This window comes from Bos indicus, chromosome 15 (genome assembly GCF_029378745.1).
Source record: "Bos indicus isolate NIAB-ARS_2022 breed Sahiwal x Tharparkar chromosome 15, NIAB-ARS_B.indTharparkar_mat_pri_1.0, whole genome shotgun sequence".
Taxonomy (NCBI): Eukaryota; Metazoa; Chordata; class Mammalia; order Artiodactyla; family Bovidae; genus Bos; species Bos indicus.
Window position 1 is genome coordinate 57,022,554 of NC_091774.1, and position 23,259 is coordinate 57,045,812.

The 23,259-nt window shown below is 53.6% G+C and overlaps 1 protein-coding gene across 5 annotated transcripts in view; it reads left to right on the forward strand.

The window, feature by feature from the left end:
- The window catches only part of MYO7A (myosin VIIA), a 104,447-nt gene that overhangs the window by 20,820 nt on the left and 60,368 nt on the right, over positions 1–23,259 (forward strand). For all 5 annotated transcript variants that reach the window (XR_011570900.1, XM_070803959.1, XM_070803956.1 and 2 more), the window contains 12 exons: positions 187–339; positions 10,453–10,637; positions 11,316–11,437; positions 11,530–11,672; positions 11,927–12,040; positions 13,425–13,578; positions 14,297–14,373; positions 14,927–15,046; positions 15,788–15,930; positions 16,895–17,105; positions 17,499–17,634; positions 20,149–20,255. Coding sequence is in view for 4 of the 5 variants with exons in the window: in XM_070803959.1 (XP_070660060.1) it covers positions 187–339; positions 10,453–10,637; positions 11,316–11,437; positions 11,530–11,672; positions 11,927–12,040; positions 13,425–13,578; positions 14,297–14,373; positions 14,927–15,046; positions 15,788–15,930; positions 16,895–17,105; positions 17,499–17,634; positions 20,149–20,255 (1,665 nt within the window). In the remaining variant the exon portion in view is untranslated. The remainder of the gene's footprint in view (positions 1–186; positions 340–10,452; positions 10,638–11,315; positions 11,438–11,529; positions 11,673–11,926; positions 12,041–13,424; positions 13,579–14,296; positions 14,374–14,926; positions 15,047–15,787; positions 15,931–16,894; positions 17,106–17,498; positions 17,635–20,148; positions 20,256–23,259) is intronic.

The following is a 23,259-nucleotide window of genomic DNA, read 5'->3' on the forward strand; positions in this document are numbered from 1 at the left end:
TGGTATCACTTTTACTCGTGGGAGTCAACCTGTTAGAACTGATTGTGTTTGGCCGCAGGAGAGGACGAGGCCCTTATGGGGTCGCAGGTATCCGGGGTTCCCGTCCCTCCAGGGACCCTTCCCTGGCAGAGTGCAGCCTGTGTCCCAGGAGGACGAGCTGACGTTAGCCACTGGGCATCTCCGCAGGAACACTGGATTTCCCCGCAGAACGCCACGCACATCAAGCCCATGCACCCCACTTCAGTCCACGGCGTGGAGGACATGATCCGCTTGGGGGACCTCAATGAAGCCGGCATCCTGCGCAACCTGCTCATTAGATACCGAGACCATCTCATCTACGTGAGTCTTGCCCCACCAGCCAGCCGCCCCGCCCACCTTCCACTTGTAGCCCCGCCCCGCCCCGCCTCCGCAGCTGGCCTGCTGGGATCAGGGAGTCAGCCCTTGCCCACAGCCGCTCTGTCTGTGGCTTATTTTCTCTTCTGTTCTGGATGTCAACCCCCTTTAGTGTTATCGCCTGGGGAATCCCATGGACAGAGGAGCCTGGCAGGCTACAGTCCATGGGGTCACAAAGAGTCCGACACGACTGAGCCACTAACACTTTCTTGTGTGGTCTGTGATTGCAGAACGGGAATTTTTTCCCACGGGTTCCTGTACCTCTGTAGGGAGACTGCTGAAACTGCTGGGAGACTAGACCAGGCAGGGGAGGGCACCAGGCTTGGTGCTTTGCCCAGGGATGGGGGATCTGTGGTTTTCCCTGGATTTGCGGTGGGATCAGGACCTGCCATGGATCTTCCAAAGTCAAGAGGAGGATGGGCTGGAAGTCTGTATCCTCAGGAAGGGGATGGAGGATGAAACATGCTCCTGGATCCCCCAAAACCTTGATACTAGAACCCGTCATACACACATGCCACACTTTCTCACCTTGAAACTCATGAGGACAAATAAAGAACATCTCACTCAGCCAGGACTGAGTTGATCCCAAGAGGTAAGCTCAAATACCATCAGGACACGATGGTCCCATCGAGACCATTAGTCTAGAGATCCTCACACTTTTTGGCCTCAGGAACCCCTTATGCTCTTAAATATTATTGAGGGCCTCAAAGAGCTTTTGTTTATGTATGTCATATCTATTGATATTTACCATATTGCAAATTATAACCAGGACATTTAAAATTATTAATTCATTAAAAAATGACCACAAAAATCCATTACAGAATAACATAGCATATTTTTAAGAAAATACATTTGTCAGTATAAAAAAATTAATGAGAAGAGTGGCACTGTTTTACAGGTTTTCAAATTCAAATATCTTTAGTATCTGACTTAATATTATGGTGGGCCAAAAAGTTTGTTTGCTTCTGAATTTTTTGGCCAACTCAATAGAAGACAACCTGATTTTCTGCCACACATCCATACTGATGTGATATTGTTTTGGCTGAAGTGTATGAAGAAAATCTGGCCTCACAGATATGCTGGTGGAAAAGACAAGGCTTTATGGACTTCCTGAAAGGATCCTGGGGATCCTCAGGGATCTCACCCTTCTCTGAGAATGGCTGATCTAGCTCCATAGTCCCATTTTACAGAAAGGGAAACTTTTGTTTCCTTGTGAAGGAGGCTTCACAAGGCTGAGTTGTAGAGCTGTGTGCTGGGGTCACTGCATGTCTCTGGCCTGAGCAGCTCAGGGGCAAAGGAAGCCATGGATGTACAACAAAGAAAGAGCTGGAGGGAACTCCCTGAGGCAGGTCCCCAGGCCAGTCATGCTCAGGGGAGGTGGGGTGATAAGTGCAGAGCTGGTCACACAGGGTCTGTGAAAGTGAGGCCTCACTCCCAGTTCCCTTCCTGAATGCCAGGAGAGATGGTATTCAGGAAGGGGCATTGCATGATCAGAAGACCTGAGGCAGGACCGTGCCAGGCAAGTGAGTTGTCAGGACCGTGAATGGGAGACAGGGCCGGGAGAGTCTGAGGGAGCCTGAGGAAGTACAACAAGGAGTTCTCAGGGCCCCCAGAAGCCCTGGCATTGTGGCACCTCAGCTTCTGGGGAGCCCCCCTCCCCACTCTGGGTCCTTCTGCAGCCCTGGGCTCTCAAGCTGTGCTCTGGCCCTGGACATGTGTTGATTGTGTAGGCAGAGACAGCAGCTTTCTCAGGGAGCCCCTTAGTACTGACAAAGCCCCTTTTACTCCTTCCCTCATCCAGAGGGCAGGACATGATGATACCTCCAGACATGAGCAGCATCACCCAGTCAGGGGGGTGGGGCTAGGATTTGAGCCCAGGCCAGAGATGCCCTACAGGACCACTGGTGTCAACACCCCAGTTCTTGGCAGTTCCCTGCCCCCTCCTCTCCTTGGATAGCAGGTGGACACAGGAGAGACCTGGGGCTCTCCATGGCCACTCGCCCAGGCCTGGGTGGAGTGTGATGCTTGGGTCTGGAGGTGAGCAGGAGCCTGTCCCCCTGCCTGCCCAGGGAGGCTGCTGCAGAGCTCGCGTCCTGATGCAGTCTCCCGTCGAGGGGAACTTCACAGGAAGGAGCTGAGTGGGGGCTGTCTCCACCAGGGACCCTGCATACCATGTCTAAGGATAACTCTGAGGCTTGTAGTTGGTTCTTTTGCACACAGTTTAGTGATTTTGCCAGCAAACTGGTTTCTCTTATGTGAGGGAGTCGGTTGGTTGATTCAAAGAACAAAGGCAAAAACAGGATCCAAAAGGGAGAAGAGAGGAAAAAATTTTAGACAGTCTGGCATAAGTAAATCTTTTTTTTTTTTTTTGGATGCGCCATACAGTATGTGAGATCTTACTTCCTCCACTGGAGGTTGAAGCTTCACTCCCTGCATTGGAAGTGCAGAGTCTTAACCACTGGACTGCCCAAAAGTTCAGGAAGTTCTGTTCACTGCCCAGATCACTGAATCTGGTTTGTTAAGTTTTCAGAGTAGACTAATTAGCTGGCTTCTCTGGTGGCTCAGATGGTAAAGAATATGCCTGCAATGCAGGAGACCCAGGTTGGATCCCTGGGTTGGGAAGATCCTCTGGAGAAGGGAATGGCAACCCACTCCAGTGTTCTTGCATGGAGAATTCCATAGACAGGGGAACCTGGTGGGCTACAGTTCATGGGGTCACAGAGAGTTGGACATGACTGAGCAACTAATGTTCTTCTGTGTGTGATTAGCAGGCAGTCAGGAGAGAAATCAGCCTGGATGTTATGGCCTTACTTAGGTTGACTATGGGATCAAATAAAAGAATTCCAGAGATTTATGGATTCTCCAGAAAACCCTGCGGTCTGCACCATTTAGCTCATTAGAGGTTTTGCTAGTAGTAACCATTCTGACTGATTTTAGGGTGAGGGATAGGAAGTGGGGGTGGGGAGGGCATGGAGATGGAGCCCGCATGAGATGTCTAAGCTCTCTTTCCCATTCAGAGACTCACGGTCAGAAATCCAGCCACAGCACCTGGAAGGTCCCCAGCTTGCGTAGTCTGTGGACCTAAGATTCAGGGTGTCTGTTGGTGCAGGGTCCTGCACTCCAGAACTGCAGGGCTCAAGGAGGTTTCCTTGACTTGCTGACTCTATGCTTCTGTGACTGAATGGATGAAGTAGGATTAGACCAGGGCTTTGAAGAAGCAGCTGGGCTATTGTCCCACCCAGAAACTGTACCTGTCCCTAACCATGGCAACCCTGGTTACTTCATGGCTTAGGTTACCCTGGGTACAGCCCTACGCACCTGCGATTTCCTCAGATTACCCCGGCCGCTCATAGCCTTGGGCCTGGAGGATGCTCTGTCCCTGACTGTCTGCCCAGGGCTTGCCTACTCCAGCTGGTCTGCCTCCAGGAGCCTGAGGGACAGCACCCCAGGGCCGTAAATTAGCCTCAGGCACCCTAAGAGAGGCAGAGCCCTCAGAGGACCCTTAGCAACCTCTCAACTGAAGGAGAAAATTTTGAGCAGACACCACTGAGACAAACATTCAAGTCTAATGTCCTTTCACGATATCCTGAGAATGTGAACTGGAATCCCTTTGACCAAGATGCAGTGGGAATGGTTCAGTTCAGTTCAGTTCAGTTGCTCAGTCGTGTCCAACTCTTTGCGACCCCATGAATCGCAGCACGCCAGGCCTCCCTGTCCATCACCAACTCCCGGAGTTCACTCAGACTCACGTCCATCGAGTCAGCGATGCCATCCAGCCATCTCATCCTCTGTCGTCCCCTTCTCCTCCTGCCCCCAATCCCTCCCAGCATCAGAGTCTTTCCCAATGAGTCAGCTCTTCACATGAGGTGGCCAAAGTACTGGAGTTTCAGCTTTAGCATCATTCCTTCCAAAGAAATCCCAGGGCTGATCTTCAGAATGGACTGGTTGGATCTCCTTGCAGTCCAAGGGACTCTCAAGAGTCTTCTCCAACACCACAGTTCAAAAGCATCAATTCTTCGGCGCTCAGCCTTCTTCACAGTCCAACTCTCACATCCATACATGACCACTGGAAAAACCATAGCCTTGACTAGACGGACCTTTGTTGGCAAAGTAATGTCTCTGCTTTTGAATATGCTATCTAGGTTGGTCATAACTTTCCTTCCAAAGGAATGGTTAGTGGGAATGGTTAGTATTTGTTAATTTCAAGTGTGAGATAATTTGTAGAGTAATTTACAGTAGGATTGTGAGTTAAGACTATGGTAGCATTGGTTCCACCAAGTATCAGTAACTTCTGAAGAAGGGGTTATATACATGTTCATGATTCTGCATTTGATCACTATATCAAATACTCAGAATATATCAGATATACCAAAAGACACAGTGTGCTTCTGTTGAGTCAGACGAGTACTTAGTATTGGGTTAGTAAACTTTTTTGTGAGATTGAGATGTTGGTTGCTTATAGCATTGATACTATATGATGAGTGAGGTTTAGAGCAATTTTGTCTTAATCTCTACTGTATATATCTGAGTAATATGGCAGAAATGAATCTTTTTGTTTTAGTGTAATTTTAGCACCCAGGTGGTGTTAGTGATAAAGAACCCACCACCAGTGCAGGAGACCTAAGAGATGTGGGTTCGATATTCTGGGTTGGGAAGATCCACTGGAGGAGGAAATGGCAACCCATTCCCGTGTTCTGGCCTGGAAAATCGCATGGACAGGGGAGCTTGGCAGACTACAGTCTACAGGGTTGCAAAGAGTCAGACACAACTGAAGCAACTTAGCGCACAGATAAGGCAGCATTTTTAATCTCTAGAAGACTACCATGAATAATGTTTATTGAGTCTTCAACTTATGCTAGGCACTGTTGTAAGTATTTTACATGAATTAACTGATTTAATCCTCATAGTACCCCTTATGTGGGTTACCCTGGTGGCTCAGTGGTAAAGAACCCACCTTCCAATGCAGGAGATATAAGTTTGATTCCTGGGTTGGAAAGATCCCCTGGAGAAGGAAATGGCAACCCACTTCAGTGTTTTTGCATGGGAAATCCCATGGACAGAGGAGCCTGGTAGGCTACAGTCCATGGGGTTGCAATGAGTTGGACATGACTTAGTGACTAAAGAGCAAACAGTCCCAGAGGCCAGGGGTCATTGCTGGGTCTTTCAGGGAACAGGTGGCAGGGCTGAAGCTGAGTAGGGACTGGAGCTCTGGTCTGGGAGCTGGGAGACCTGGATCCAGGTGTTGGCAGGTGGCCTTTGGAGAATCCCTACCCATTTCTGGTCTCTGTCACCCCTTTGGTACAGTGGGTTGGGTAGCTCTGTGACATTGGTATAGTATGTGTATCTTGGTCTCCATGGCCTGCTAAGCGGAAGGCCCCAGGGATAGCAGGCCCAGGGGTTTCCCAGAGGAGGAGGTGGATTCCTACCATATCTCCTGGGGTGTGTCTCTGAGCCAAGAGAGGCTCCTTGATCTTCACCTGGAACTTGGGGCCCCCCAGGGACCTGTGTGCTATGTCCTTGACTCAGGAATAATCCTTATCTCTTCCCTACCCCAGCCCACGGCCCCACAGGGTGGGCTTTATCACTGGAGACTTAACAAAATGCCAGTGTTGGGGAGTGGACATTAACCCTCTGTTTACCGTGAACCCTTGGAGAGACAGGGCCAGAGGGGCTCAGAGAGCAGTGCCCAGAGCCTAAGGGGGTGGACACGTGCTGAGGTGCAGAGAGAGGCCTTAGTCTCATTGTCAGCAGTGGCCAAGCCCCTCACTTCTTCTGCCTCCCCTACCACCAGCCTCACAGCCTTGCAGGTGAATCCCTGGGATTTGGGGGAGTCCAGGTGGGGAGGTGAGAGCTGGGGCTCTGGTGCCAGGGTCCCTCCATTATCCCACTCCCCACTTATCTGCTGTGTGACCTTGGCAAGTCCCTCCCCTTCTTGGAGGCTCAGTTCTCCCATCTGAGAAGGAGCGTCGTAACTACACCTCACAGGGGCCTTCTAACAGCACAGGGAGGGATAGCCTGGGAGCTGCAAATCCTGTGCCCAACAGGGGGTGTGTCCTTGTTCCTCTGCTGAGGTGAGTCCTCTCTCTGAAGGAAGAGGCTTTTTCATTATTTAACTTGAAATGGGTGCAGGCACTACAGATTGGAAAGTATTCCTTCTGCCACAGACACAACCACTGCTACTAACTTCTTATCTATCCTCCAAGAAAAAGACTATGTATATATGATATCTGTGATATTAAATTATGCTAAAATTTTTTCTACACATATGATAGCATTGCTGCCCAGACTGTTGTGTGCTTTTCCACTAGCCACAGCCCCCGGCCATCCTTCCTATCAGCATAGGCAGGGCTGCCACAGTATTGCTGACAGGGGTCTCCCGTTATGGACTTTCTTGGTGGCTCAGGTGGTAAAGAATCTGCCTGCAATGCAGGAGATCCCCTGGAGAAGGGCATGGCAATCCACTCCAGCATTCTTGCCTGGAGAATTCTGTGGACAGAGGAGCCTGGCAGGCTATTGTCTATGGGGTTGCAGAGAGTCGGACATGACTGAGCAACTAACCCTTGTCCCCTTAGCTCCCTTCCTTGCTGCTTCCTGTGGACAACAGTGAATTTCTTCTCCATCCATTAATTTAGTCACTCTTCATTCACTCACCACACACTTGCTGAGCATGTCCTATGTACTGTGCATAGTACTGACCCCAGGTAGAGAGGAGAGCAAGGCTGGGGCCAGAGGCCTTGAACCAGAATTATGGAGGAGTCAGATGGTCAAGTGAAAGGAGCCAGGCAGGCTGTGATGGGTCACATGGGAGGGTGCCGGCTTCCTGCGGAGGAAGCAGTTATCTCTTGGATGAAAGGAATGATCGGTCATGAGCTGGGTGAGGGGGAAGGGGATGGAGTGTGATGTTTTTAACTGAGAGTTTAATGTGAAGAGAGCCTCTGTCTGTGGGCTGTGGCTGTCAGGGGCCAGGGCTCAGGGGTCTTGTGGGCAGGGAAAGGATATGGACTTTGTCCTGAGGCCACGGGGAACCTCTTGAAGGTTTTTAGCAGGGGGATGACACGGTCAGATTTTCAAAGAGCTGACCCAGATTCCCAGTGGTGGACAGATTGTAGAGGGCATGGTGGAAGCTGGGAGTCCAAAGGGAGGTGCCTGGCCAGGAACATGGCCATGTCCATGGAGAGAAGTGGGTTGTTAGGAAGGAGGGGGAGCCTCCCCCAGCATCCCGCCCTGGTGAAGATGGTGGTGAAGGACAGTGGTGGCACTGATGGCCGAGCTGGGAGGCAGAGGAGGAGCAGGGTTGGAGGGGAGAGTGGGCTGTGGTCTGGGCAGGCTGGTGGACATCAAGTGGGGATGTCCAGGAGGCAGAGGGCTGAGGGGCCTAGTGCTCAGGAGGGCCCTTTGGGCTGTGGGCAGAGGAGAGAGGGCCACGGAAGGGTGATGGGGAGAAAGGGTCCAGGCCCAGCCCCGGGAAGGCTCCTCGTGGTGTCTCAGTGCACCCTCGCCCTCTCTGGCACTGCCCCTCCCTGTGCTTGGTCACCGAGCCTCTCCTCAGGGCCACCTCGGTCTGGCTTTGACTCCCCCGTTGACCGGTTCATTGGGTTTGAAATAGCGCGTCTGCCTCCAGCCTCTGTAACTGCTATTTATCCTCCCTGGCTGTCAGGGTGACCTTTCCCTAGCCATCTTCCCAAATGCCCTGTCCTTTCACTGCCCTGTGCTTGATTCCCACCGAGAGCCTTCTGCCTGCCTGCACCCTCTCCACCTTGTGTGCCTGGGGTGAGTTCCCTTGGCCCCAGGCTCTTCCTCCCTGGCAGTCAGCTGTGGGTGTCAGCTTTCCCTTGTGCCTCAGGGAAGGGTTCCTGAACGACAGCACACAGTCGGCCTCAGACCACATGGCAATCAAGGGCCAAGTGGTTGAGAGCCATGCCTGCCGTTAAGGAAATACTCAGAAGAAAGGAAGGCGCTTGTGGACAGCCAGCTCTGCACCAGGCACCTGTCCAAAGGTTGTGCCCTTTGGTCTTTACAGCAACCTTGGGAGGTGGGTGTTAACCATACCCCTTTTACAGATGGACAGACAGAGAAGTAGAGATTTGCCACAGGGATTTTTTTTGTAAGTTAAATTTTTAAAAATATAAATTTATTTATTTTAATTGGAGGCTAATTACTTAACAATATTGTAGTGGTTTTGCTCTGCCACGGGTGTACATGTGTTCCCCATCCTGAACCCCCCCGCCCACCTCCCTCCCCATCCCATCTCTTTGGGTCATCCCAGTGCACCAGCCCCGAGTGCCCTGTCTCATGCACTGAACCTGGACTGGCAATTTGTTTCATATATGATAATATACATATTTCAACACCATTCTCCCAGATCATCCCACCCTTGCCCTCTCCCACAGAGTTCAAAAACTGCTCTATTCATCTGTGTCTCTTTTGCTGTCTCGCATACAGGGTTATCGTTATCATCTTTTTAAATTCACAGGGATGTTTCTTGTGGCTGTCTCTCCCACCTGGGGACCATAATCTAGCTGATTCCCACTGCTTGGCAGGACTGAGCTGTGGGGGACAGTGGCCGAGGCCCCCTGGGGCTAGAGGTTGACAGGTCCTGCTCTGGGGAGTCAGCCCAATAGACTCACCTGGGCTGTGCTGGGTGTTGCTGGTGGAGCAGATCCTTATCACCCCATTCCCACTGACGAGTTCTCTTTTGTCCCTACTTTCCAACCTCAGACTAACTGTGGAGGGCGGGTGAGTAGCACAGAGCAGGTTCCCGCTCTCCATATGTACTTGGCCTGGCAGCTCCCCTCCAGCCTCCTTCCCCATCCCGCCCCATCTCTGCTGCTCAGGCTCTGGCACACGGTCAGGCGGTCAGCCTGGTGAGGCTCAGCTGCTTCTGGCATGGGCTACTCAGAGGAAGAGCCAGGATGGGGAGAGGAGGGTCCTCTGGGGCTCAGAAGGGCGGTGTCTGGTAGGACAGAAGCCTGGGTTTGGGGCGCTCAGGCCAGGACTGCTTTGCATGGCACAGCTGGCCATGGGGTGGGCACTGGCTTGGTATGCGGTGCTGGCAGCAGCGCTTACCCTGCATGGCCGCCTAGGGGCTGAGGCTGTCAGGGTGTGGCTGTGGCTCTGGTGTGATGCCCACGGCCCCAGGTGGGAGGGGATGGATGAGGCAGATCCCTTCCCTACATACTCACAACTTTCTTCAGCCCATCTGGGCTCAGATGTCAATAGATCCATCACCAATGATAGGCTGTGCGTGACCTTTTACAGTTGGAGGGGGGAGCAGTGGGGAGTGGAGGAGAAGTAACCCCAAGGGCCTCACTGTGACCTGGAGGCAGGAGGACCAGGCCTCGTTGTCCCCTGTGTGGCAGGATCTGGGTCCGCAGCAGGAAATTTGGCACCCAGGTGCACTAACCAAGGAGCTGGAGGAGGGAAACCCCCGGAAGGCTCTCTGAGGTGTGTCTGGCCCCTGTGCCCACACCACCTAGGGTGGCTGAGGGTGCTCTGTTCCCCAGAGTGCAGGGGCAGTGCTGCAGAGACAGGAGCCCACCCAGCCCCTTTAGCTCTTGATGGCTTCATTCCATTCCCTTCTCACCCACACATCGCCTCCACTCTGGAAAGGTCCAGTTTGTGAATGTCACTCCCATAGTTTGAGGTGCAAGGTTTGCAGGCAAAGGTGGGAGTCAGCCTTTGAGGATTACCTGCAGGGTGCTATGAATTTTAAAGTCCACTATCTTCTTTAATCTTCATAGACAGTTATATTATACCCATTTTACAGATAAAGATAAGGAAATTGAGGCTTCGAGACCCTCCTTCCCTCCCCCACCCCCCGCTTCCTCCTTTCATCAAATGTTTCTAAGCACCTACTCTGAGCTGCCCCAATGCTAACCTGAAGCCCTCTGCCTACACCCCCCCGACCCCCCGCCCAGCTCATAGGGAGGTAGGATTCCAACACCAAAGCCAGTGCTCTGCCTTCCAGAGGGACGGAGTAGGGCAGAGCCTGAGAGCTTTCTAGAATCAGAGCTTCCCCACATAGGAAGGGATGAGCTCTCTGTTCCTTGTTGCCCACAGACCTACACGGGCTCCATCTTGGTGGCTGTGAACCCCTACCAGCTGCTCTCTATCTACTCGCCAGAACACATCCGCCAGTATACCAACAAGAAGATTGGGGAGATGCCCCCCCACATCTTTGCCATTGCTGACAATTGCTACTTCAATATGAAGCGCAACAGCCGTGACCAGTGCTGCATCATCAGGTGGGCACCCAGCACCAGCATGGAGCTCCAGGCTCAGCCTCTAGAACTCCTGCTCTATGCTCCTGCTAATGCCTCATAATATAGAGAATTACCTCCCCTTTCCCAGGCCTTATATCTTTATTAATGTCACCAGAGCTCATGTTAGCTTTTGATGCCAACCTTACTGCTGGCTCCTGTTAAATTATGGTCAGTTGCAATCTCAGGCTCCTATTCTTTCTTGGGCAGAGGATAAAAGAACAAAGCATTGACATGCTTAATTGACAGAGAATTGACAAAGTTAATGCCATGTGGTATGGCAGTATGGATGGAGGGGAAGGAAAGTTAACCAAGCTCCTTTTACCTTCCCCAGGTTTGAAAAGTCCTTGAAAGTGAAGTATTTGTCACTTAGTCATGTCTGACTCTTTGTGACTCCATGGACTGTAGCCCACCAGGCTCCTCTATCTGTGGAATTCTCCAGGCAAGAATACTGGAGTGGGTCACCATGCCCTCCTCCACGGGATCTTCCCAACCCAGGGATTGAACCCAGGTCTCCCGCAATGCAGGCAGATTCTTTACCATCTGAACTACCAGGGAAGCCCCGAAAGGTCCTTAGTTTCAGCCCATTTTACTGATGAGGAGCTGATTGGAGTGGGACAGCAGCTGTAACAGGTCCCACCTCTGCCTGTGTCTCCTCTGCAGTGGGGAGTCTGGGGCAGGGAAGACAGAGAGCACGAAGCTGATCCTGCAGTTCCTGGCGGCCATCAGCGGGCAGCACTCGTGGATTGAACAGCAGGTGCTGGAAGCAACTCCCATCTTGGAAGGTAGGACTGGGGCTCTCAGGGAGGAGCTGGGTGGCTGTGGGGCAGGGGGGAAGTTGACATTGACCGTGACCCATGACCCATGACCCTTGCAGCGTTTGGGAATGCTAAGACCATCCGCAATGACAACTCAAGCCGCTTCGGGAAGTACATCGACATCCACTTCAACAAGCGGGGCGCCATCGAGGGCGCCAGGATCGAGCAGTACCTGCTGGAGAAGTCACGAGTCTGTCGCCAGGTGGGCCTGAGCCCCTGCACAGGAGCCCCTGACTCGGGGTGGGGAGTGTGGGGTGCACTTGGCATAGCCTTGCTCGTCCCTGTGTCCCTGCTTGCTTGCCTCAGGTCCTGGGATCCCATCAGGAAACCCACCCGTGGGCACTTTTTCATGAAAGACACTTGTTAAAACAGTGAACTGCTTATAGTCTGATTGTCTGCTGCCCGATGGCCCGTCCTGCCCTCCCATCCCCCAACACCTTGTGCCCATGTTTTCAGGCTCCAGATGAAAGGAATTACCACGTGTTCTACTGCATGCTGGAGGGCATGAATGAGGAGCAGAAGAAGAAGCTGGGCCTGGGCCAGGCCACGGACTATAACTACTTGGCCATGGTGAGGCCCAGGTGGGCACCCGGGGAGGCGGACACCTGTCCCAGCCCCTCCCCAGCTCCAGGCCTGGTGGGTGGGAACTTCTCTGTGGGCTTTTTTTCATCCTCTGATGGGCACCAGCCTACCATAAAGCGTGTTCCCCATGTGGGCACACACTTGCTCCCCCATCCATCTAGATGAATTCTTGCCACAGATACTAGTAATAATGCTTCGGTTGTGTCTGACTCATTGTGACCCCATGGACTGTAGCCCACCAGGCTCCTCTGTCCATGGGATTCTCCAGGTAAGGATACTGGAGTGGGTTGGCATGCCCTCTTCTAGGGGATCTTCCTGGCCCAGCGATTGAACCTGCGTCTTTCATACGTCTTACCTTGGCAGCGGGTCCTTTACCACTAGCGTCGGCTGGGAAGCCCACCACAGATACACACATTCCTAAATGTGTAGGTGTCCCAGACCCAGGGACACAGACACGCGCGTGCCTGCGTGTCTACACACTCGGCCCTGCCTGCACACATGTTCTGTGGTACTTTAGTTTTTGAGGTCGTGGAGGCTGTGACCTCTGCCGGGCCCCCCCCCCCCACCCCCCTCAGGATTGTGGAGCACAGGCTGCTGTGGCTTCAGCCTTGGGTGCTAGCTGGTTGCCAGGCCCTGGTGCCAGCCTCTTGCTGGGGTCTGGCCACCAAGGATAAGGGGGCCAGAGGCCTTTGCTGCCACTCAGTGCCACTGAGGGGCCATGCACACAGCAGGCTGGCTTGGGGGGGCACTGGCTTCCTCTGCCCTGGGAGGAGCCCATGCCTGGTTGTCTAGACCCAAGCTTCGCCGGCCGCGTGGACACAAACACGGGCTACAGCACTTGAGGGATATGGGACAACAAAGGCGTGTGTGTGTTGTAGGTGACAGGCCTTCCTGGACACTTCCTTTAGCTGGCTGGCACACTTGGACACACACAAACACACACACGTCTCATAGGCACACACAGTGGGGCAGACCCCTTGACACCCTGCCTGTCCACAGTCACCACCCCACCTTCCACCCCAGGCTGCACCTGGTGAGGGGTTCAAGTCCCTGAGAGTGTGTGTCCATAGCGGGTGAGGGGCATGGTAAGGCCTTGGTGCTGTGACTGCAGGGCAGGGTGGCAGTGGCAAGCCTGGCATCAGTGACCTGGGTCCTCTCACTCTTGGGAAGAAGGGGCATCCAGGCTCCCCTGATGCAGGAACGTGTTCTTGAGAAGCCCAGCCAGGAGCTTTCTAGATTTCTTGGAGGAGTCCTAGGTGAGGTCAGTGCCCAGAAACCCAGGCTGGCCCAGCCCAGGCACTGCCTCTCTGGGGGTAACCTATGGTCTCTGTGACACCCTCCTGCTCCCTGCTTTCCAACTTCCTGCCACCAGGGTAACTGCGTAATCTGTGAGGGCCGCGAGGACAGCCAGGAATATGCCAACATCCGCTCAGCCATGAAGGTGCTCATGTTCACGGACACGGAGAACTGGGAGATCTCGAAGCTGCTAGCTGCCATCCTGCATCTGGGCAACCTGCAGTATGAGGGTGAGGGGCCCAGCGGCCACCTCTAGCGAGGAGGGAAGGCTAGCGAAGGACACGCGTTCTCTCGTCCAGCACTCCCAGGGCACTGACAGTGTGCCGGGCTGGGGGGTGGTGCCAGGCCATGGCAGGTGCCGGGTCCACTCTGCTCTTGCTCTGGTGTCCAGCGTGGTTCCTGGACTGAGCAAGAGCCCTAGGAAAGTTTGCTCAGTGAATGAATGAATGATCCCAGATCTAAGGCGCTCACAGTCTAATGAGTCTTGAAAGACAGAGACATGGGGAACGGGTGCACTGAGCAGAAACAAGAGCTGTGCAAAGGTCCTGAGGCCTGACAGAGTAGGGCACATCTGGGGAAGGGCGGATGGTGTCAGGCCCAGAGCAAGGCAAATTCACCAGGCCTGTATCAGGAGTCCCTGCTTACTCTGGGCGTCTGGAGTAGGGGTCACGGGAGGTAGGGGGGCATGATTGCTAGGGTTTGCTTACTTGGATGTCAGGCAGGGGGCTAGATGCTGGGCATTCCTGCTTCCTGCCCTCATGGTGCCCATGGCTCATGGAGACAACATTCGTCAGACAGCTATTAGCCCAGAAAAGCATTTAATCCTGGTGCTGGTGCCCTCCGTAGACAGGCCAGTCCCCCTGAGCATGGGCAGAGCCACCCCGTTGCCCTAGGCTGTCCCCCACCCCCACCTCCCTTGCCTGACGCTGTGCCTGGTGCCGCTGACAGACCGCACGTTTGAAAACCTGGATGCCTGCGAGGTCCTCTTCTCGCCATCCCTGGCCACAGCCGCGTCCTTGCTGGAGGTCAGTGAGAGTCTGCTGTCCCCGTCTGCTGTTCTTTCTCTCAGAGGGACCGGTTTTGACTTCTGGCGCAGGGAGCTGGGGCCCTCTGCTTGGAGAATCCTGGGAGTTCAACACTGAGAACCAACCAGCTGTGTGCAGGATTTGTGCTGGCACCGGGTCCCAGAGGAGGAGTGGAAACCTAGTACAGCTGCTCCTGGAGAGGGAGGGGGTCTGGGGACCCTGAGCGGGTCAGTCAGTCTTCTAGTAAATATATACTAGCCTCTGCATTGAGTTGGAAAACTGGGATGAATAAAGTCAGAGTCTGAGCCAGTGGAGCCAGTCCTGGAGGGACAGGTGACATCCTGGGGGTGGGAAGGGGCTGTGGAGGAGAGAGGCATTTGGGTGGTTTTGACAAATGGGGAGGACTGGGCTGTGGGCTGTGGGGAACGGTTTTCCCAGTGGAGGGAGCAGGCTGGGCCAGGCCTGACTGGAAAGTGGGAGGGGTTCTAGATATGGCCAAGGGAGGGGCGGGCTGGCAGGGGGCTGAGTGAGCGCCTGGATGTTGCCCTACCAGGTGAACCCCCGAGACCTGATGAACTGCCTGACCAGCCGCACCCTCATCACTCGAGGGGAGACAGTGTCCACTCCGCTCAGCAGGGAGCAGGCGCTGGACGTGCGAGATGCCTTTGTCAAGGTGGAGTGGCCGCCTGCTCTCCTCGCCCCACGAAAGGCTGGGTAGTTGATGGGCAGGAGCCGAGGAGCCCACAGAGCTGGAGGGATGTCAGCCTTGACCCCGCTCTGCCCTTGGGTCCAGCTCCAGCCACTGGCTGTCTGGGGCCTGGACAAGAGTCTGCCTTCCCCCTGAGCCCGATTCGTCCATCCCACAAGGGGCTGGGACTCGTGTTCTTCAAGGGCCTGAATAGTTCTGGTGACCTGACGCCTTCCACCCCTGGCCTGCTTCATGCTGAATCGTATTCACTGGCCATTCAGTCTGCTGTACTATTCCCAGCCCTGTGGATACCCTCTCTGGTCTCTACTAAAGAAGACCCCACAGAGGGGATGGGCCAGGTGGGGAGGCCCCCCAGTCCTGCCATTTTGTCGTCCATTGAGCCCTTGCCGCATGCCAGGCCCTGTGCTGGGCTCTGGGACCCTGGAGACAGTCAGAGTTGCAGGGGAGACAGAGATGGTTGGCGGGGTGGGAGCCCAAACTTCCAGGGGAGGGAAGGGGAGGTTTCTTGGTGGAGCTGATATCTCTGTAGAGCTCTGAAAAACAAGCAGACGTTATTCAGGCAGGAGAGGGTGCTCCAGGCAGAGGGAACAGCTGGAATAAAGATGGGGGGGTTTCCTGCAGCAGGAAGGGGCTGGAGTGAGGCCTCCGAGGCCCAGGCTGGTCTCCCTGGGAAGCTGTGACTTAAGCAGCTGCCTCTCCCTTCAGGGCATCTATGGGCGGCTCTTCGTGTGGATCGTGGACAAGATCAATGCAGCCATTTATAAGCCCCCTTCCCAGGAAGTGAAGAACTCTCGCCGGTCCATTGGTCTCCTGGACATTTTTGGGTTCGAGAACTTTGCAGTGAACAGGTACCATGTGGGGCTGTGTCTTGTGGGAATTTTGTTCTAAAGTATGGACTTACAGATCACATCTCTGCCTTTAAGCTACATTTAGCTGGTCCCAAGCACACTCTTCCAGGCGGTTGAAAAATGTGACTCCAGACATCCTGGGGGCCCTTCCCCTTCCTCCCCATCCCCTCCAGTCCCTGGGCCAGCTGAGGCCAGTGTGGTGGTGGGGCAGAGGCTCTTACCCCATTGTGACACTCTATTCCCCACTGCCCATTGCTCCATTTCCAAGCTGCAAGATGCCTCAAAGCAAGTGAGGCTGAGACTGAGCAATGTTTGAGATGGGGGTCTTGGCCATGCTTGATGTCCCACCCCTCTTGGGGGCCATGTGAGGTGCAGATGGATGGAGCAGGCCCAGGAGAATGCTGGGGCTAGAGGCAGCTGGCCTTGCCCCACTTTTTAGCTATGTTACCCCTGGTAAGTCAATTTAATTCTATAATGATCAGGTGTCTCAAAGCCCTCCCCCTACCCAGAACACAAGAAGTGTCAGTCACCTGGGAGAATGCTGAGTTGGTGGCTCAGAGATGTCACCCTCAAGGCCCTGCTTGCCAGATCTTATGAGCCCCCTTCCCATATCTGCTGATGCTTTGAATCTTTGAGGCCCACCTTCCCAGTGCCTTGGCTCTTCCTCTCCTGAGTGCTCTACCAGGGGTATGATGCCCACACCTCTCCCAGGGCCTGGTCATCCATCCTTAACTCTCCTCTGTCTCACTCAGTGACCTTGGGTGAGTGCTGTGTCCTCGCTGGGCCTCCATGCCCTCTTCTGTCATGGAGGAGGTTGGACTCACAATATGTTTCCACCTTGGAGACTGAAAATCCCAGGGGCACACTGAACACCAGGTTGGGGTCACCCCTGAGTGGCAAGGCAGGGCCTGAACACCCCTCCCCCTCGCCTGCTGCCACCCTGTCCCCTGCTCCCTCCCTGCAGCTTTGAGCAGCTCTGCATCAACTTTGCCAATGAGCACCTGCAGCAGTTCTTCGTGCGGCACGTGTTCAAGCTGGAGCAGGAGGAGTATGACCTGGAGAGCATTGACTGGCTGCACATTGAGTTCACAGACAACCAGGATGCCCTGGACATGATCGCCAACAAACCCATGAACATCATCTCCCTCATCGATGAGGAGAGCAAGTTCCCCAAGGTGGGCCTGGGGCAGGGCAGGGCAGGGCAGATGAGACTCCTTCACCCCATACGATGAAGATTCAAGTATGCCACTGGCACAGAATAGGTTCTCCAGGAACAGAATATGTCTTGGAGTCAGGGAGGGGATGCTTGCTTGACTTTAATCTTGGGAAATAGATTTTCTATACTGGGATGTACTTTCAAGGTTTTGTAATTCCAATTCACCCACTTCACAGATGGGGAAATGGAGGCCCAGAGAGCTCCTGTATTGGGATATAAATAAAGGGAGGGAGGCTCTTGGGAAAGACAGAAGGGGGTGAAAAGACAGAGGGCAGGAGAGGCAATAGGGCCTGGTGGAGAGTGGGGCGGGGAGGAGAAGGAGAGCTTGATGAGTGCTCCTCGGTTCCCACAGGGCACGGACACCACCATGTTGCATAAGCTCAACTCCCAGCACAAGCTCAACTCGAACTACATTCCCCCCAAGAACAATTACGAGACCCAGTTTGGGATCAACCACTTTGCAGGCATCGTTTACTATGAGAGTCAAGGTATAGGAGGGCCCCCTGGGGCTGGCTGTCTCTCTTTGCCTGTGTTCCCTCCCTTCCTTCCCCTTCTCCAGCCCAGGACAGACACACCAGAGTGCTGAAATACAAGAGGGAAGGGATGTTAGGAAACATTGGGTTCAGTGCTTTTTTTTTTTTAAGAGTTTACAAAATTTTGGTAAAATATATGTAATATAAAATTAACCATTTTAACAATTTTTAGGTTTACAATTCAGTAGCATTAACTACATTCACGATATTGTGCAACTGTCACCACTCTCCAGAGTCTATCCATCACCCCAAATAGGGGCTCTGTATGCACAAAACATAACTCTGCATCCTCCCCTCACCCCCTAGTCCCTGATCACCTCTACTCTACTTTCTGTCTCTATGTATCTAACTATTCAAGTACCTCATATAAGCGAAACATACAGTATTCATCCTTTTGTGTCTAGCTTATTTCACTTAGCATAATACCCTCAAGGTTCATCCATGTTGTAGCATGTGTCAGAATTTTGTCCTTTTTATGACAATAATATTCTATTGCATACACACACACACACACACACACAGCACGGTTTATTTATCCATTCATCTGTTGATGGACAGTTGGATTGTTTCCACCTTTTGGCTGCTATTGATAGCGCTGCTGTGAACATGGGCATTGTTGTTCAGTCACTAAGGTGTGTCCAGCTCTTTCGACCCCATGAACTACAGCATGCCAGGCTTCACCATCCTCCACTATCTCCCAGAGTTTGCTCAGATTCATATCCATTGAGTCAGTGATGCCATCCAACCATCTCATCCTCTGCTGTCCTCTTCTCCTTTTGCCTTCAATCTTCCCCTGCATCAGAGTCTTTTCCAGTGAGTCGACTCTTCGCATCAGGTGGCCAAAGTATTGGTGATTCAGCTTCAACATCAGTCCTTCCAGTGAATATTCAGGGTTGATATCCTTTAGGATGGACTGGGTTGATCTCCTTGCAGTCCAGAGGACTCTCAAGAGTCTTCTCCAGCACCATAATTCAAAAGCATCAATTCTTTGGTGCTCAGCCTTCTTTATGCTGTAATTAGGGCCCTACAATTCCATCCTAGCTTCAGAGCCCCATCTCCGGTACTGGGTGCCTCCTACAGCTCACCCGTCCCCAGATGTCAGGTGGGCAGCCCCACACTGGGTCTCTGTCTGTCCACCAGCCAGGGCAGTCTGGGTCCTGGGGGAAAGGGTGCTGCTTCTCTGCAGAGTTCCTCCTCCTCAGGCACCCCATCTTCTGCCCCACCCTATCAAGGACCCCATCAACCAGCTCCTCAATCCTCAGGCCTGGGAATGGCAGCCCTCTTTGGAGTCTGTGTGGTGCAGGGAGCCTCCCTGGACTGGTGCCTGGGCTCCTAGACTCAAGTCTTAACTCTGCCCGCAGTTTGCTGTGGGTGTTAGACAGTTTGCTTAGCTTCTCTGAACACTGATTTCTTTCCTTGTCTGGGTTGGGGAAGATAATCTCCACCTGTCCCACATATACAGGGGAAGTTGTGAGCATTACAGCTGTGAGGGCAATATCCAAAATCAAGGTACTTTTACTTTTGTTCCTTTACTATTAGCTGGTACCAGACGAACTTGCATTCTCTCCTAGGGGACCCACTTAAGGAAGGTTTTTGACACCTTTGTTACCAACCTGGGTCCTTGGACTCTTTAATCCATAGAAGTTGATAAAAGCCAAGCAAGAAGTTCAGGCAAGGCTTTACTGAGGCTTGTGCTGCAGCATGAGGGAGTGAGGGAGCTCGAACAAGAAACAGGTCCCCTTGCTGGCTCCCTGAGTGGGGGGAGACTGGTTCCTTAAATGAGGTGAGGGTGGGGGCGGATTGGTGAGGTGGGTCAGGCTGGAGGGGTGGCTGGCGTGGCCTGCTCACACTCTTGGTGCTGTGTGCAGGGCTCCAAGGCAATATCCTGCTTTTGCTCCCAGCAGAAGCAGAAATGGTAGTTGGTTTGTAGCCTTTTTGTATTTTACTGTTCATAACTGTCCAAGCTGTACATGCGCTGCAGTTATTTTTAGTCTCATAGCTTCTTTGTTTCTGTTGCTCAGGGAGAGGTTTGTCCAGGTGCAAGCACTCCAGTAAAGGATCCCACGCCCCAGCATAGGGTCCAACGCCCCAGCCTATCTCATGTTTGTTCAGAAGACTAAAGCTAGCATTTCAGGCATTGGGGTGGTTCAGTGGGAAAGGTAGCCCCACTCCCTCCCGGGGACTGAGACATCCTGCCCTTCCCTTTGTCCAGGCCTGGAAGAGAGGGGCAGTGTGTGGCTGCGGAGACTGAGTTCTAGCTCTGGCTCTGCCCCTTGCTTTCTCTGTGACCTTGGGCAAGCCACTGTCCTCTCTCGGCCCCAGAGTCCCCCACTGTAAAGTGGATGTGGTTGAACTAGGGGGATTTTGAGGGTCTTTGTGGACGAGGCATGGTGGCTTTGGGAAGGGGGTGTCTTGTTGGGGGGAGGCTGCTGGAGTTGCAATGTGTGACCACTCTGTGGTGCTGCCCAGGCTTCCTGGAGAAGAACCGGGACACTCTGCATGGAGACATCATCCAGCTGGTGCACTCCTCCAGGAACAAGTTCATCAAGCAGATCTTCCAGGCCGATGTTGCCATGGTAACATGGGGGTGTGGCTTTCACTGGGCAGGCAGGGCCCCCAGAAGCCAGGCCTGTGTCTAGGCATCCCCTTGTCTAGTGGCTTCAGCTGACCTCCTCTGGCTACACAGTGAGAGTAGTGCTTTGCTGGGTTCCAGGAGAGGCTGGGGGGCCTCCAAGATCCTCCTATCTGGTCCTCTTGTACTAATTAGGGGGTGCAGGTGGGGTGTAAGGCCCAGAGAAGGATCACATGAGATGTTGCAGAGCAGAGCCTGATTAGGACTGAGTTTTGGGGTCCCCTCCCCAACCCTCTAGCCACTAATGGAGTGTGGGTGAAGGGGGAGCGTCCAGCCTCGAGGATGTGGATGGGTGTGGGGTACTGAGAGAAACGGGCACAAAAGCCTATTGTCACCAGCCCTGGACCCCACACGGGGATGGAGAATTTCCCACCCTTGGTGTTTTCTTTGTCCCTGGAATGGTAGTCTGGTGGACTACCTGCTGGATTGTATGCCTTTTTGTTCTGTATTTTCCTCCTGTCCCATGGCCTCCTGGAGAGTGCAGGAGGGACTCACCGGAGGGCAGAGCCGAGGCCCTTTCTGTGCCTGTCCAGCTGCCTGTGTTGCCCCCCCGCCCCCCACCCCAGAAGCCCCGCTGCCCCAAGGTTTGTCCCTTTTCCCTGGTGGATTTTGCCCTCTTGTTTTCTGACCCACCACGTTCTCCTTGCCCCCCACCCCATCTCGCCGCCGCTGTGCGCTCTGGTTCCTGTTGTAGTTTCTCTGTGGTTATTCATCGGGCACTCTCCGCCACTCAGCAGCTTCTGCGAAGGTAAAAGACCCCAGTCGGGGACGGAGGATGGCGTGAGAGGCCTCAGCGGCCCTTGGGGCTGGGCTGTGTCCTTGGCCCCCGCGGCACGGAGGCTTGGGGAAAGGGCTGTTGTTGTTGTTTGGTTTTCATTTATTTTTGTGGAGTGTGTGTTTTTGTGGAGTGGTTTGTGGAGTGGTTTGATCTTTGTTTATTGAGTTGTGTGGACTGCAGGCATCTCAGTTTCTTAAAGGAGGAAACTGAGTCCTAGAGAAAGAGATGAGACTTGCCCAGTGTACCGGGGCCTGGGGTGGGACCCAAAACCCTGTCTACTGAGTTCTCTGCTCCCTTAGGTCTCTGGAGGTATCAAGGCCTGCTCTTCCCATCAGGCCCTGTGAAGGGTTTCTACGTCTGAGACTCAGTCAAAGCCTCTGGTTAACCTTGTGAAGCAGGAGGGGCACGTGGTGGTTTCTGCATTTTGCAGATGGGGACGGAAGCTCAGAGGTGGTGTGTGGGTCACTCCAAGTCGCAGCATCTGAGCACCCCCTACCCCGGTCCTCCGTAGGTCCTGGACAGCATTCTTGGTGTGTCCTGACAACCAGCTCCAGGGTGTGCGTAACTCCCGAGGTGCTTTGGGCTCCAGAGATGTGGGGTGACCTTAGTAGCAGCATAGCTCTGACCTCTTCTCTACCTTCGATTTCCTTTCTGCTTAGGCCTGACATCCTTTCACTTTCAGTCTTAATGCTGAATCCCCCTTCCCTTCCTGCATGTCTGGCATCCCCCTCCTGTCTCGTGCCTGGCAGAGTGCTGGCACGATTCACAAAGCCACAGCTGCAGAGCAGGGCCTGTGGCACGTCATGTCTAGACACAGGTTCTCTGCCAAGGGTTGGCTCCAGGCCAACACTGTGCCCAGCTGGCTGATGGGAGGAGCATAGGGCCAATGCCAGCGAGGGTGCAGGTGCCTGAAGCTCCAGCATCGGTAGTCCCCACCCCGAAGCCCACACACTGCAGGTCTCAGAGTTAGTGAGACAGGAGTGACTCCGGGTTCTCTCCCCAGTCTTTCCTCTTGTAGACTCAGCTGCCCTGCCAAGCCCACGCATTCCTGGGCAGTCTTCAAAGGCCACTGAACCCACCTGTCCTCCTACCTCTCTTTCCAAGCCCCTGGAGGCTGTGGGGACCTCCCTGTGAAGTTTCCTGTTCTGAGTCTCCTTCTCATGGACTCTGGGAACCTACTTGCAGAGGAACCATGGAGAGGTTCCAGCATGAGACTGGGGCGGTGGTGGGGGGGCGCAGCGTCCAGAAATGCCCACCGCCAAGGGAGATTTTGGAGCACAGGATTAGAACATGGCAGGGATCAATTTGATAACAATCACTTTTGCTCTTCTGGGCCAGCCTGTGAGCTACACACACATATTTCTCATCTTATTCATTCCCTGTAACTCCCTCGTGAGTGATTACTATTGTCCCCGCTTTACAGAGAGGCCAAGGTACTTGTTTGAGGTCACACAGCTGGTGACACGCAGGGATTTGATCCAGATTTGGTGGCTCAGATGGTAAAGAATCCGTCTGCCAGCGTGGGAGATGTGGGTTTGATCCCTGGGTCAGGAAGATCCCCTGGAGGAGGAAATGGCAACCCACTCTAGTATTCTTGCCTGGGAAACCCCATGGACAGAGAATCCTGGCAGGCTACTGTCTATGGGATTGCAAAGAGTCGGACACGACTGAGCGACTGACACTTTCACTTTTCTATCTCGGGGAAGGGCCAGGACTTGGCCAAGGTCATGGATAAGTGAAGGCTTTCGAGTCCCTGCTCCTTTTCACTGTACCATGCTGTCTGTGAGAGTGTTGTCTTAAGAAAATGCTTTGTTTCTGTTGGGACAATGATAGCTCTGTTAAAAGAACAAGGAGACTGGCTTGGTGAAGTGTGGATGCCGAGTCAAATTTTACTGGATGACAGTATACTGGTTGCCGTGTTCTCCTTAGGGTGGGGGTCCACATCCTTTCAGTGATAAAACCCATGTCCTGTGCAGGTCCCCAGTGCCTGAATTCTGCCTTTTGACTCTTGTGTCTGCCTCTTGGGGTGCCCTGGGAAGCCCCACCCCAATCATTACTGCTGGAGGGGAGCAGTAAGCCAAAAGCATGGTGCTTCTTCTAGGGCATGGAGCCCCTAACCCCCAATCAAGGCACATGTCCCCGCGGAGCTGAGTCCACAGGAGGCTGGTTC